This window comes from Lepidochelys olivacea (genome assembly GCF_965140295.1).
Source record: "Lepidochelys olivacea isolate rLepOli2 genome assembly, chromosome: 7".
Taxonomy (NCBI): domain Eukaryota; kingdom Metazoa; phylum Chordata; order Testudines; family Cheloniidae; genus Lepidochelys; species Lepidochelys olivacea.
In genome coordinates, this window is record NC_140417.1 from 7,524,031 (window position 1) to 7,539,836 (window position 15,806).

The window sequence follows — 15,806 nt, forward strand, 5'->3', positions numbered from 1 at the left end:
CCATAGGCATTACCACAGTAGTACACTATATTTACCGCACTTGTGTAAGCCCTTATTTTCAGGCTATCCATGTGTACTCATATGGCCCCCCCATAACTATTACCTGAACACCTCACAACACCCCTGTGAGGTAGGCACATACTATTACTCCCACTGTACAGATGGGGGAACTAAGTGACTTTCCCAGGTCACACAAGACTTAGTCTGTGGCAGAGGAGGGAACTGATCTTGGGGCCTCCCTCAGCCCAGATTAGCACTGTAATCATGAGACCACTCTTCCTCTCAGCCAATCCGAACTTTCCAGAAAAATCATCCTCCGTGCTAATAAGCATGAGATATTTCAGCCTTGGCAATGAGTGGGCTTCTATTTGCTAAGGTCATTCTGTTAGGCTGTTTTGAGTTTCTGAGGGAAAATTTTGCCTATTCTTTCTTTGCACTACAGTACTGCAAAAATGGTTTTGTTCTTGACCATCGGTCTCAACATCCAGTGTATCTAGTCCACAGGGAGTTCTGTGTTCTCTATCATTTGCCCTGGCCCCGTGACTTCATCAAAAGGACTCACCCCAATGCTAAAAACTAGCTCTGTCACACAGCCATGCACCCATCTCACACAGAGAAACATCAGGTAGAAGCCTAAGGCAAAAGGTCTTACACAGGGACCAGAGTGTTAACATACTTGGTTACAGCAGAACGTTGGCCAGGGCATTCCACAGCTAAGAGCACACTGATGAGCGCATCCTGCCATCACCTCCCAAACGTTCAAATCTAGGAACTGTGGTGGGAATTACGGGACAGATTCTGCACTCAGTGACTCCAATGTCATTTCAGAATTAGTTCAGACGTACATCAGACTCTGGCCCTAAAAGCTGACTTTTCTGGCTCTGGAGTTATAATGTAACAGATGTTTGCACTTAATGTCTGGTGCTGTCTTTATTTGGTAACTCATACACAGATATTCCCCCCACACCCACCCTATTCTATTAAAAGCTTTACCAAGGCCCTTATGTCTGCTGTTGTGGGAGATGAACTGCTTTGGCGACACTTTCAAAGTGCAAGGCAAATGAATTGGCTGTTCTATGAATAATTAAACCATATTACAATTTATCTTCACCACCACAATTATGGGCATCACTGATATGTTGCATGTGATTTATTTGTATCACTGCTACCAGCCTGCAACACCTGAAGGTTTGCAGCATGGTTTCAGAATCATCCTGCCAATAAAAGCTTTTCATGTAATACCACAGGTCACATGGGGACGAGGTAACATGAACACCACAGGTCCTTAGGGGTAGTTTTCAGTGAACTACAGCCCTCTCCATAGGTTGGTGAAGTTCAGGTTTGTCACAAAAGAGAGATATGCTATGATTAAACTTGGGGTTGTAAAGTCAAAAGTTAGGCAATGCCAGTATTAAGGCTACCCTAAGACTAATTAACTACACATTTAATTAATGATATAGAAGTCCTGTGGGGAAAAAAGCTATGTGATTGAATAATGTTTCATAGTGCACACACACACACAAGGGACAATCTTAATTCAGGCATTTGATAACTTTCCAGTGCTTGACTCTGCCAGACAAACAGAAGGCTCAAGGTCCCGGCAGACAGCGGGTGGGCTGCCGCATAGTGGGCTCTGGATCCTGGCTGTGCCCCGGCCCCGCACTGTGGGGTCCGGGGTCGGGGTCTCTGCCCCACGCCTGACTCTCCACTCCTGGCCCCATTCTATGAAGGGGTCTCTGGGTGGAGGGCGCTGAGCATAGGGATTGGTGGAGAGGATTAGGTGGGGAGGCACTGTGGTTCTCAACCTGTGGACCAGGTAACACTCTGTGGGCAGCATATGCAGCCAACAATGATAAACAGGTTGAGAACCACTGTGCTAGGGTAATAAAAGGGGTTCCGTCCTTTTATCCTGTCCCACCTAATCCTGTTTTCACCCACGCTCACATTTCTAAAAGGTGCCAAGTACCAGCCTAGATAAATCTTTCTGAGGCAGAAGACTAACAGGTCCAGCAGAAACAGTCCACATCAGAAGAAAACAGAAAGAAAAAGCTGTTTTTGGTGTCCATCCTGTATCAAGTGAGAAACCAACCAGATAAACTTAACAAGCCTGTGTAAACTATAAAAGATTTGGGATGAGGTCCTTCGAGAAAACATACTGATGGGATAGACACATACAAAGTTCATTCTAATGATTTCAAGTTCTGCCACAAAGTACATAGGCCAAGACTGTCAGAGGTGACAAGTGATTCCAGGTGCTCAACCCGAGACATGTGAGGAATGTGATTTTCAGAAAGTGCTGAACCCGCCCTCTGGAAATCAGGCCCCTTTAAAAGTATCTCGGGTTAGGCACCAAAATCTGGGAGACACCCAAAATCATTAGTCACTTTTATAAATTCTTGGCCATGGGCAGTTTTACCCACTGCTTTAGTTCTGAGTTTCTTAGCAATGTTGCAGTGTTAAGGGTAGTTATATTCTCCTGTCCCCGCCCCTCCTCACTCCCCCCAATTCAGGCAGGGAGAGAGGCACAGATTAGCTGCTTGATCCATTCAAAAGGGTTGTTAGAATGGCAGTATTGCTCTTATATTACATTCATGTGCTTCCGGAAAATACTTAGACTGATGCAATGCACAATCTACTTGAGAGGTTTCTGAGGTAAACACACTTCAAACATTTGTAAACATTTAAAAAAAACAGGAATATATTTATTTTTCTTTAAAAGAAGGAATATGCTGCTGTGCAACACACTGAGGCGTAATCCAGTTTCTCTCTTACAGGACAAAATGACCACCTTAATTCTCAAAAAGAAAAGGAGTACTTGTGGCACTTTAGAGACTAACCAATTTATTTGAGCATGAGCTTTCGTGAGCTACAGCTCACTTCATCGGATGCATACCGTGGAAACTGCAGCAGACTTTATATACACACAGAGATCATAAAACAATACCTCCTCCCACCCCACTGTCCTGCTGGTAATAGCTTATCTAAAGTGATCATCAAGTTGGGCCATTTCCAGCACAAATAAAGGTTTGTGCTGGACATGGCCCACCTTGATTACCATGCACATTGTAGGGAGAGTGGTCACTTTGGATGAGCTATTACCAGCAGGATAGTGAGTTTGTGTGTGTGTTTTTTGGAGGGGGCTGAGGGGGTGAGAGAACCTGGATTTGTGCAGGAAATGGCCCACCTTGATTATCATGCACATTGTGTAGAGAGTTGTCACTTTGGATGGGCTATTACCAGCAGGAGAGTGAGTTTGTGTGTGGGGGGGTGGAGGGTGAGAAAACCTGGATTTGTGCTGGAAATGGCCCAACTTGATGATCACTTTAGATAAGCTACTACCAGCAGGACAGTGGGGTGGGAGGAGGTATTGTTTTATGATCTCTATGTGTATATAAAGTCCGCTGCAGTTTCCACGGTATGCATCCGATGAAGTGAGCTGTAGCTCACGAAAGCTCATGCTCAAATAAATTGGTTAGTCTCTAAGGTGCCACAAGTACTCTTTCTTTTTGCGAATACAGACTAACACGGCTGTTACTCTGAAACCTGTCACCTTAATTCTGAATTTTCACTCTGGGTTTGACCTGTGCAACATTCCCAGTTATAGATTTACAATTTTAAGGCTAGAAGAGACCACTACGATCATCTAGTCTGACTTCCTACAGAACACCAGCCAGTAACCCAGTAATTCCTCCATGAAGTCCAATAACTTGTGGTTGAACTTCAGCATATCTTTCATTTAAAGATTCCAAGTGATGGAGAATGTCTCTCTTCCCTTGGTAATCTATTCTAATGGTTAATCAATCGGTTAGTAATGTCAATCAACACAGGTCATTTTAAAAACATAGTTTTAGATCATTTATTGCCTGTGATAAAAACTTAAAATGAAATGTAATTGCCTGCAGGATTCTCCTAAGCGGACTAAACAATAAGATCCTTATTGCAGAGAGGCAGCGTAACTCCAACTATTGGGAGTAATTTATGTTTGGCAGCTGAGGAAAGCTGGCAATTTATATGCAAAACTTTCAACCCACAACTGCTGAGGTATAAGCCAGCACCCTTCTCGTTTTTCCAGTAACCAGAAGTGATTGCTGACCCATTTTGCTGAAGGTCTCTCTATAGATCCAGGACTGGTGGTAACAGAAGAGTGCTTTGCCCCTACCTAGGATGTGCAAAAGCGCACTAAACCCAAATACTAGATCTTAGTATCCACATTTCAAAGGAACCATATCTCAAATAAAAACTAAACTCACCTCATGCCAAAAAAGAGAGATGTGGCTGCCAATTTCAAGCTAAGTTCCTCAAACTGAATTGAGACTGGGAGGAAGTTCTTCTGCTTTACATATTTTTACACAGCCTAATGGAAGGGCAGGAACAGAGCCAACTTGTTTCACTTTATTCTGCACTTGCTTTAAGTAATATAAATGTAATTTTTGTCAGCAGAGCAAGGTTGCTTCAAAGCATTCACAGTTGCTTAGGCCCTGGAGGGAAAATCACCTAGTGGTACCGACACTAGTGGAAAAGGCAGAATAGCAGCTAATGTGAAGGGGAAGAGACGCACATCAGTGTTTACAAATGCAAGGTCATGCACAATGAAAGCTACTGCTCATGCTCATTGCTGGGTTCTACATTAACTGTAAGAGTCAAGGTGGGCAACTCGGTGAAAATATCTGTTACATATACAGCACAGGCAAAAAGAAGCCCAAATCTTAGGGCGTTTACAGAACTCACAGAATCACAGATTCATAGATTCCAAGGCCAGAAAGAACCACTGATCACTTAGACTGACCTCCTGTATTACGCAGGCCACAGAACTTCCCCAAAGTAATTCCTAGAGCAGATATTTTAGACAGGATAGGAAATAACATTGATAACATTATAATGCCATTATAACAAGTTATCTCCCATCCCCACCTGAAACCCTCTGTTCAGTTCTGGTCCAATAAACAGAAGAGATCCGCAGATGACCAATATAAAGAATTAGAGGCCTAGAAAGAATTTCATGAGAACAGAGATTAAAATATAAAGAATCCCACTCTCCGCCTTTTTTTAAAAAAAAAAAAGTGAACATGATACAGGAATAGAAAATAATGAATTGTACAGAGAAGATAAAATCTGGTGCTTGTATTTACACTCTCCTAATACAACAGCAAAGAACAGTCAATGAAACTGATTGAAAGGCAACTGATGGGAAGAAATTATTTTTATGCAACACAGAATTAACCTGTGGAATTTATGGCCACAAGATATCAATGAGGCCAAAAACTTTCAAAGATTAAAGCATTAGCTATCTATATGGATAATGAGAACATCCACGTTAAAAAAAAAAAAAAAAAAAAAAAAGGGAGGGTGAGGATAAACCTTCATGTCTATGGGCAGACACCAACCCCCCAACGGACAGGGTTAGGAATAAACTTCTGCTATCGGTATTCCATGATTGTCCTGCCATGAGTGCAGGGGACTGAACTAGATGACCTCTCGAGGCCCCTTGATCTAGTCCTATGATTAGAGGGATTACCGGATCTTTTAATGAAGCATGAAGGCAGAGGCGACGCATGGGCGGGGGGAATGCGGGGTCATGTGCCCCCCCAGATTTGTTGCTTGGCTTGTACTGAAGCATACTCACACAGACTGAGCATGCTCAATATCACTGCTGAAGCCAGCTGCCCTCACTCCGCCCTCCCTCCTCCCTGCCCCAATCAGCAGACAGGGGTGATCTCTTATCGGGGTTTGTCTACACTCCAATTAAACACTCAGGGCTGGCCTGTGTCAGCTGACTTAGGTGCTCAGGCTAAGCCACGATTTAATTGCCATGTAGAAGTTCAGGCTCAGGCTATCGCTCATGGGGTCCCAGAGCCCAGGCTCCAGCATGAGCCCAACATTTACATTGCAATTAAACAGCACCTTAGCCTGGATCAGCTGACACAGGCCAGCCATGTGTTTTTAATTGCAGTGTAGACAGACCCTCAGAGACAGAATGGCTCACTACTCTAAGACGGTTCCAGTCTAGCAATTCCTCTGTAGGTGTCAGGATGGAGGAAGGGAAACATTCTGAAATAGCAACCAAAGCTCAGAGTCTCAGTGTCAAATTCTGCTCAGTCACAGCCACCGAAATCCAGAGCAGCTCCACTTCACATGAAATGTATTAGTCTAGATTTACACTGGTGCTGCTGAGCAGAACTGGGCCATCAAGCCCTCTGGTAAATTGGAGGCATCTCCATAGGCTCTGTTGAGATGATAAAGGGCAGCTGCCTATTTTGGATGACTCCATAAAATAATATTTCTGAGAACTAATTCACCCTAGCGTTCCGAGATTTTCATTTGGCCTTTGAATGTTACACCAATGCTAACCCAAGCTACCCCATGCTTCATTTACACAAAGTAGGGGTGTGTTAGAGCTACACAATCCTTCTAAAATACCATCTCTCTAGTCCGTGCTCAGTCAAGCGTCACAGCTCCTTCTTGACCTTGGAAAGAGTTAACTTAAAAAGAGAGCCGGGGCAGTCAGCAGGCGTGCTTTGCCTTCAGAACACAGGGCTCACTGCCAGCACACAACTTAGAGCTACGGACTCAAGCAGCAATATGATTAACAACATTTTTAAGCCAAGTCCCCTCCGTGCTGCCTGCTGATTCTGTTTCGTTTTTTAAAAGTAAACACAGGTGAGGCAAACACAAGGTTAAAGCCTAAGACACAAAGGTGTTCCTACTGGCCAGCCACAATGCACTGATAAAGGATGCTGCTGGTTCATTGCTGATTTAGCTGGTTGGATCGCTCCCTGGGCAAATTTTAGAGTTGACTCAGAATGCAGGAAGCAGGTTTTGAGCAGTGGGCTAAGTTTCCCTTTATACAGCCTTTAAGATGTGTAATCCCAGCCATCACTAGAGGGAGAGAGAAATACCTCCATGCCTGAGAAGTTACATTTCAGACTTTCATACCAATGTTTGCTAACTGAAGATGAGAGTCCAGTTTAGTTACATAATGCTCATTAAAAGGCAGCTGCTCTGAATGCTCCTACTCATCACTCTTCTCTCTCCAGCGACTCAGGGGCTGAAAGCTCCACCTTATTTGAAAATTGGTCTCACTACCGACTGTGACTATCCTGCATGATGTTTACCACTCCTGAAATGCTTCCCTTCCTCTGAATTGGAAGTTCTCTGCACAGCCCTCTGACTTGCAGTATTACCGCTATCCCCATGGTCAAAAGTCAGGCCTCCCAAAATCATGAGTGGCTTAAACACTTGAGATTTCTTTAATTAATTAATTAATTAATTTTGGTTTCTTTTTATTTGCCTTCCGGATTTTAGCCTTTAGGGTGCACTCAGGTCACATCTTCCAGCATTTCTCTGCGATCACTCAGGCTAGAGATTTGCTTTAATAAGAGCTGAGGTTCTCCTGACTCCAGGAGTTTGGGCTTTAGTAAAACCACCACGTATCAGGAGGCTCGCATAAAAGCCCAAAAGCTGGCGGCACCGGAACTTGCGTTCTGTCAGTAACACTTTATGCCACCCTGTAAATGACAACCGACTGTTGAAAGCAAAAAGATCAGGCATGCTGGAGCAATGACTTACAGATAGAGGGAGACGATGTGGGAAGAAGGAGATCTCAGGGATGGAATTGCTGTCAGCTCATTGTTATTCAGTCGTCTGGAACAAACAGAAATTAAATTGTTTAAACAAGCAGCTCAGGATGAAGTATGTACTAGCTTGATCTGGCTTGAGTTAGGTGTTTTGTATGAACGCCCAGCTAATTACCTGTCATCAAGAGCGCAACTCGCCTACAAGTCTGATCATTTGGCAAATGTTTCCACATTCAGGTGTCTGCTGAATCTGCCGTTCCTATCTCAAAAGTCACTACGAAAAGCATGTCCGGTTAACCCCCCCGTTACACACTCAAGAGCTGCCGCCACACTGAAAAGCATTCGTGGAACACCATACCAACCTGTCGACACTTAATGGCACGGCCCCCACTCGAGCTCAGCTTCCACGGAAGCTAGTGGGAGCTAAGCTTGAGGGAGGAGAATTATATGCACACCTATCGCATCTTTCATGAGAGGCGGAGCACAAGCACGCCACAGGTGAAATTAAACCTCGTGACACCAAGGGTGCGTTAGGTACAGTGAGCCGCATTTTCCGACGGGAAACCAGAGGCACGGAGAGATGGAGTCTGTGACACAGCTGGGAACGGAACCTCAGGACCATCAGCAGCATTTATTCGTCTGGCACAAGCACCCATAGGCCTCAGCTGTGATCCGTGCCCCACTGTGCTAGCCGTGCTACACACGCATAGTAGGAGAAGCCCCTGCCCCAAAGAGCTCGTCTACACACAATTTTTATACCATTTTAACTATACTGGTTCAAAACTAGTCTACATATAGCTCTCTAGTTTGGGTGCAGTTATATTGGTGATTATACTGGTGATTATACTGGTATAACTCATTCCGGTACATTTAAGGAATAAACTATAGTATAAGGCACTTTTCTGCCAGCAGGACTGTGACCACAGCAGGGGCTGTACCACTTTAACAAAAAAAATTAGTTTGGTTAAATTCATAAAAACTGTGTGTGGACCAGGTGTAAGCACCAGAGCCGCCTCAAGGATAAATGGGAGAAGCTCCATCCAAGAGGAGGAACAGACAGACAGGCCAAAGTCCTACAAGCTGTCCTAGCAGTGAGTAGTAATGTGTTCATGGTCACATCGGTAGTCCATGGCAGAGCCAGGAATTAATCCTAGATCTCCTGGCTCCCAGGCCAGCTCTCCTACCACACCTGTAGGCTTCATCTCTGCTACGAACATTGAGTTCCGACATGTCACCTTGATTCTTACTCTCAGGCAGGAAGCAAGACACTGGCTGCTTGGCTCAACTGTTTTAGAAACTGAAGAGCACAATTAACTCTTATCTAGCATTTTTCATCCATAGATCTCACAACGCTTTCCAAAGGCGGTCAGTATCATTATCCTGATTTCACAGATGGGGTCTTGAAGGTGCAGGAAGGGGGAAGTGACATGCCTAAGGTGTCCCAGAAAGTCAGTACCAGAGCTGGGAATAGAAGTCAGGTCACCTGAAACCTAGGTCAGTGCTCTGTCCACAAGGCCACTCTGCAGAGACACACCTAGAAAAAGCCATGATGGTATGTTAAAAAAGTGTCATGCAAGTAGTTCAAAAAAGGCCCACAAGCCACCATTTTGTTGCCGTAATCCCATCAGTTAAAAAAAAAAAAAAAGTTAAATACAATAACTTTAAATAATTCAAAATGGGTCACTAACTCTATTTACACATCTGTCACATGTCTAGCGAACATTTGCTCTGATCGGGGTACCTGCAATCTTTCTGAAGAACATTACTCATCAGCTACTGTTCTGCAGAGCCAACAACAATTGAGGAGGAGGTTTGGCTACTACTGCACTACTGAGCAATCGGATACAGAAATGTCTCTTCCACAGCCTAATATTTGAAGCATTTCTCCGAGTGAAAGCAGATCTGTGTCATGTGACCAGCTCTTCCTCAGTTTAAAGAGCCCTTGTTTGTACAGTGAATTAGTCAATTAATTACTATAACAGCCGCTTGTCTGGCTGCTTGAAAATTACCTAATTTCTTGGCCATCTTGTTTGCTTCCCCCTGACCATGCTGAAGCAATTACAGCCTTGCCACTGCCAAGACAGAGCAAGGGGCAGCTCTCATTGCAAGACTAACACCCCCTGGGGTCCTGGAGCCCCCTCTATGATGCAGAATTTCACAGGGTCTCTCGTTACCATCTTTCTAGACTCCTGTTTATACAATCCCACCCTGCCCCTCATAAAACTATTCCTCTGGATAGACTGAAGGACTCTGCTATAATGTGAATTTAAGAGGTCAATGCACGGCTGCACTTAGCAAAAAATCCTTTCTGATTCGAAAGCCCGCAGAGAGGTCCTTACGATGCTTGCTGAAAATTAATAATAATGCAACACAAATACCTGACTCCCCCCCACACACTACTAGGCAAAAGGTAGATCCCCCTCCAAAGGAATGAAGGGAGAAATCTTTCTTGCAGCTGCTTCAAAACTACGCATGACCTGGACTCAAATATAAGAAGCCAGCCACAAGGAGCAAAGCAACTTGTAATGAGCAGAAGGTGTAGAAGAGAAGTGGACCAGTGCCATCCTTTGTGCAAGATGGGAGGACGAAAGAGATAAGGGAAATTTAAATTAATCCTGGTTTTGTACAATGTGTGTGTGTGGGGGGGGCGGGGAATTCCACAGTGAATCTACCACAGAACTTTCTTTTGGCTTCTCATATACTATGCAAGGTATTTGATTTCACATGGGCTTCCAGGTAATGCCAATAGCATATTAATATGAGAAGGAGGAGGAGGAAAGATTTTTTTCCCATTTTACAGGTGGAGAACTGAGGCACAGAGCAAGAACTCACACAGAGTCACATAGGAAGTCTGTGGCATAACCAAACCAATGCATAGTGAAGTCATTGCCTATAAACACCCCCCCCCCGCCCCCAATGGAGGTTACCTGTTTCAAAATGCACTGTAAGCGGGGTCCACCTTGTTTGACCATTAAACAAAAGAGATGTTAACATTCTCCTAAAATCTTCAAAAGTACCAGGGGGTGGGAAGGCAATACAGTCGTCACCATGCCACTATAAAAATCACACTGGTGAGTTCGGTTTGGTGTGTTTGTGTGTATTGTAAAGGACAAACCCAACTAGAAATCTGGTCACTTAAAAAGAGTTACAGGAAGCTTTCCTCATCTATTATTGGGAGTGGACTACATCCACACTGATTGAATTGGCCCTGTCAACACTGGTTCTCCACTTGTGAGGTAACTCCCTTCTCTTCATGTGTCATTATATAATGCCTGCATCTGTAATTTTCACTCCATGCACCTGAAGAAGTGGTTTTTACACCCACGAAAGCTTATGCCCAAATAAATCTGTTAGTCTTTAAGGTGCCACCGGACTCCTTGTTGTTTTTGAGGACGTTTTCAGGTACTTCACCTGCCTCCTGAGTTCCCCCTTTCAAACTGTGTGGTTTTACAATAAGTTTTTCTCTATCTAAAAAAAAAAAAAAAAGTCTCTCTCCCCTGTGGCGGTGAGCAAAGCTGGCAAAACACAAAACGGGAAAAGTAACTGACCAATTCTACAGTGACTAGCTGCAAAGTGCAGTCAAATACACAAAATAAACTGGAAATAAAATTTACATTGTGTGTGCACAGGCACACACATGAACATACTTTACATAATTTGGGCTTAATTCCCATTTACATCCGTTGTAGGATCCCTTTAAATTGCCACAGGGGTGTAAAGGAGCTTTAATGTAATTGAGACTCTAGCCCATTTTCCTCCAATGTGTTTCAATTGTCGCCCTCCTGTTGTAGCACTGACTGGCTTGTAACAACAATATGTAACAACAGTTCTCTCACTTCAGTGTGATTTTTAATTTGGCAACACCCCTTTATGTCTATCCCAGTAAAGTGGCTCAATCAGAGGTAATGCTCCCAGATCTCAATTCTCGTCTTGATTCACTGAGAGACCAGTTATTGATGGGCTGAGGCTTGAGAAGGGTCTTCCTTTACTTTGCTTGTGCGCTGTATCCCTTTCCCCCTTCTGGGTGGTAAACTCTTCAGGGCAGAGAATCTCTTAGGGCTTGTCTACACTACCGCGCGGGGTCAATCTAAGATATGCAACTTCAGCTACGTGAATAGCATAGCTGAAGTTGACGTACTTAGATCTACTTACCATGGTGTCTTCACTGCGGTAAGTTGACAGCTGATGCTCTCCCATAGACTCCGCTTATGCTTTTCGTTCTGGTGGAGTACCGGAATCAACGGGAGAGCGCTCAGCAGTCGATTTATCGCATCTATACCTTCCGGATCGGGTAGTGTAGACAAGCCCTTACTCTGTATTGGTACAACGCCTAGTGCAATGGAGCCCCATCCTCACTGGGTACAATATAAGCAATAAGAATTGAGGTACCAAGCTTCCAATCTTCACACGCCCAGCTAGCCCCTGAGGTCATAGGCCTTCAGGTACTTTCACGTATAAAACCACCACCAAGCCACTGTCGTGTTAGGGTAACATTCAGTGACACAAGACTAGTGGGACTGGCTCTGTGGTTCTATTCTCTACACCCTGAGCAATTTAAGGCTTTCCAGAGTTTAATGAACTTGGAAGATGCATTATACAGAAACCATTTCTGCTGGTCTATATCTCTCCCTTTTACTCATTGTTGCTCTTATAAATAATCATGCTTGTCTCAGAGCACTCCAGCTCCTTCTAAGATCATGAACCTGTTACTTAATAACCAACTGACTGCTCTGTAATCAGGAGGGCCACAGAAGATTAGGCAGGAGGAGAAGTAGCAGGTTCATCTGTAGGGTCCAATCCTGCAGGCATCAGTTAGACAAGACTCCAGCTGATGTAAATTGGTTTTGCCCACCTGAGGAAGTCAGGATTGGGCACAAGAGCCAATGCTTAATGAAAAGGGATGAAGGACAAGAAGAAACACACAATACCTACAGTGGCATTTCTAAAAGGAAATGTTTCCTCAGCTTCCCAGGGGGCATCAGAAGCTTTTCCAACAGAAACCAAACCTCAAGCATGCCAGTAATTTAACATTCTAATGAAAGACCATTACCTCAACCCACCACTGAAGACACTGAGTCACTTTCATTTTTCACTACCTCAAGTCAGGGCTCATGGAAGTGCTATTAGCATCTGACAATCAGAGCAGCAGCGTGGGCATTAACCAGTGAATGTTTACAGAGATCAGAGTTATGAGAGCCTTGCAAGTCCAGGGTTGAAATTCCTTCTAATAATATCATCTGTGATGAGGGGATCTCTTTTACTAGTACTCTGTCCTTCTCCAGCCCCCCCAAAAAACATGAAACAAAACCCATCGTTTAGGTTCTCAAAGCAGACTGCAAACAAAATTTGTACTGGTTCCAAAAGCAATACAAACTCCAGTGGCAGGAAGAGACAGAGTTAAGTGCTTTCTTGTCCATTACACTACACCTTTGTTTCCTGGGAGATTTGGGTTAGGCTGGCATCAGATGTCACAGCTCAGTCTGTTCTGCCTTGCTGCAGGGATAGTCTTTCAGCAAAGAGTCGTGTGTGCGCTCAGGTGCGTTAACTGAGCTACTCCCACAGAGCCATGCATGAAGCAGACAGTGAGGCAAACACCAATGATTTCCAATAGCTGCATGCCAGTTTAATTGAGATGTTGTGTTCTACTAATTGACTGATTTACAAAAAAAGGTAGCACACAGGTACAGTATGAAAAATACACCATGTCCGATCTGCTGATCCAAGTCAACTAAGGGGTGTCTTGGGAAACCTCCGTGAGCCATCCTGGCAAAAATGCAATTAAAAGCCTTGGGAAAAATACTTACACTTCCCGTAGGTTCGGCAGCTCGGCAAAGGCAGAAGGATCGATCTCCGTCAACTTGTTGTAGCTCAGGTTTCTATTAAAATAAGAGACAGTGGGATCAGCAAACTACAGTCACTGTGCTCAGCAAAACCGGGTCATCTTAATTATTCCAGATTGCATTGTGAGATGATCTGCTATTTTACAAGAGCACTTAAGAAATCGGGTGGGGGGGGGGGCGGGAAGAGAAACTTTCTGCTGAGTAAACAAGCCGAATACTTTGTTTCTCCTAGCAGAACATATACAGGTATTCCCTAGGTTTTCCCCCATTCATATTAATATATGCAGTTAATTTGTCTTAACATGATACATTTAAGTTTACTGTTTTCTTTCTGGTTATTCATAACCAAGCTACTGATCACAGATAAACAGGTTATTTCCCTGTGAATTATATCAGCGAATATCCTTCTCAGTACGTACTCTACATTTTCTAACAAGGCTACATCCATCAATACGTCTGAATGGTTCCTTTTTACCATAGACTTTGGCCTGGAACTCACTATATGGTGTTGCATGTATTTCATCCACAATTGTGCCAAATTATTGGGAATGTGGTTGCGCAAACACTCACCGCCACTGCAGTGAATAACCCTTGGGCAGACTAGGATAATTAATGAACAACATTGTGTGAGAAAACAAATACACAGCACCAGTTCTAAAGAACTAAGCTTTGCGAAACCCTCAACTCCCCAAGTTCCATTCAGATTTTTCATCCCACATCTGCATGATCAGCAAACCCCACATTACAGGTAAAACCTGCCTGAATTCAGGTAAGGAGGAGTTACTGATAGAGTAAATGCTGATTAAAACCTAATCAACTAGCAATGTGTGAGACTCAAATGGGGGCTCATTAATGGGATGCAGGTGGTGTTGGTAAAAACATACAAAAGGAAGAGGCAGATAGCTGGGGTTATAGCGGGGAAAAAAGCAAGTGTACGCAGATGTAAGATAATTATGAGTGGCCTGCTTTAGTTTTACATCATTTTGACAGCCTGCTTTAGGCTATTATTCCTGCTACAACCCAGGCCTTTTGCCTCCTCTGCACGGAGGTCACATCCTCTCACTGATCTGGAGTTTGTACTGTCCATATGCCACCTCTGAATCTGACCCAAAAGGTTGATGGCTTAGGTTTAGATAAACCCCCCAAAATTCAGCTGCTCAGAATGCTCAATTGCTCGCTGGAAACGGTGTAATTTTTCCCTCACACGTGGAAAAGTTGCACTACTTCGAAAGTCTTCTTTGGCTAGCATGAAACATGCAACCTTCTGCAAATACCTGCTGTGAAAGAGGACAATGCCTATTGACAGCACAGTGTAGATCCTTAATAGCTACACTAGAATCTAGGTCTGAAATATCATATAAGCATCTATTTTAACAAAATATGCTGTCCTTTACGCGCCTACTGTCTTTTAAAAGACTCAGGAGACCTTTAAATCAATACTAGCCTAGCGCAGATATCCATTTCACAATGAACTCAATGACGTTTATCTAAATAAAAGTCAAACTACAGTTTAAACCAAGAGTAACATTTGAAAGCCAAGTCCATATTCATAGCACAACTACAATTAAAGTGCAATTTGTCCAGAGATTATATTACAACTTTTTTTTTTTTTTTTTTTTTTTAAAAAACCACAAGGCAAAATCAGGTTTGAGCTTGTCTGCGCCCTGAGTACAAACCAAAAAGGAGTGTACAACAGAGAACATCCTACAGGCCTGGAACAGAAAAAGAAAGCTGTCTGAGGCATGTTCTACACTAGGGAATTTTGGGGAAACATTCCTATTGGTGCTACCACTGGGTTAGCAGAAACATAGTCGAAGCGAAAACCTTCTTGGGGTGGATTGCAATGTACACTAAGGACCTCTTTACCCTGTCCTGACAGAATAAAGGGCTTGGTATAAATGAAAATATATCTTTCTACCTTAGATATTTATATGGCCCCCATTACTGTATTATCGGAGCACTTCACAATCCAATATATTATCCTTACAACCCCCTTGGAGGTAGGGACATGCCATTAGCCCCAATGTACAGATGGAGAACTGTGGCACAGAGAGGCTAAGTGATATGCCCACAGTCACACAGGAAGTCTGTGGCAGAGCAAGTAATTAAACCCAGGTTGGCCATGGGCTAGTGCCCTAACTACTGGATCATCCTTCCTCTGTGGCCAGCAACAGGACCTTGTGCAGATGAAGATCTGACATTGCAGAGCTAGAGACCGATACAGATAAAAAAGGTCTATGGAGCTTTATCGTCAATTCTTCAGAATCCAAGGGCTGAAACAGACTCGTGGTAAAGCATTTGTTTCTAAGGGTGTGTCTTCACTGCAGAGATAGCCTGCATAATCAGCATCAAGGTCTGCATGCCCGGCTTAGTCTAGACCAGGGGTCAGCGT

General features: G+C 43.7%; 1 protein-coding gene across 3 annotated transcripts in view; it reads right to left on the reverse strand.

Moving 5' to 3' along the window:
• The window catches only part of LRIG1 (leucine rich repeats and immunoglobulin like domains 1), a 128,281-nt gene that overhangs the window by 60,870 nt on the left and 51,605 nt on the right, over window positions 1-15,806 (reverse strand). For all 3 annotated transcript variants that reach the window (XR_014712343.1, XM_084633462.1, XM_084633461.1), the window contains exons 2-3: window positions 13,379-13,450; window positions 7,567-7,641 (exon numbers count right to left, since the gene is read on the reverse strand). Coding sequence is in view for 2 of the 3 variants with exons in the window: in XM_084633462.1 (XP_084489588.1) it covers window positions 7,567-7,641; window positions 13,379-13,450 (147 nt within the window). In the remaining variant the exon portion in view is untranslated. The remainder of the gene's footprint in view (window positions 1-7,566; window positions 7,642-13,378; window positions 13,451-15,806) is intronic.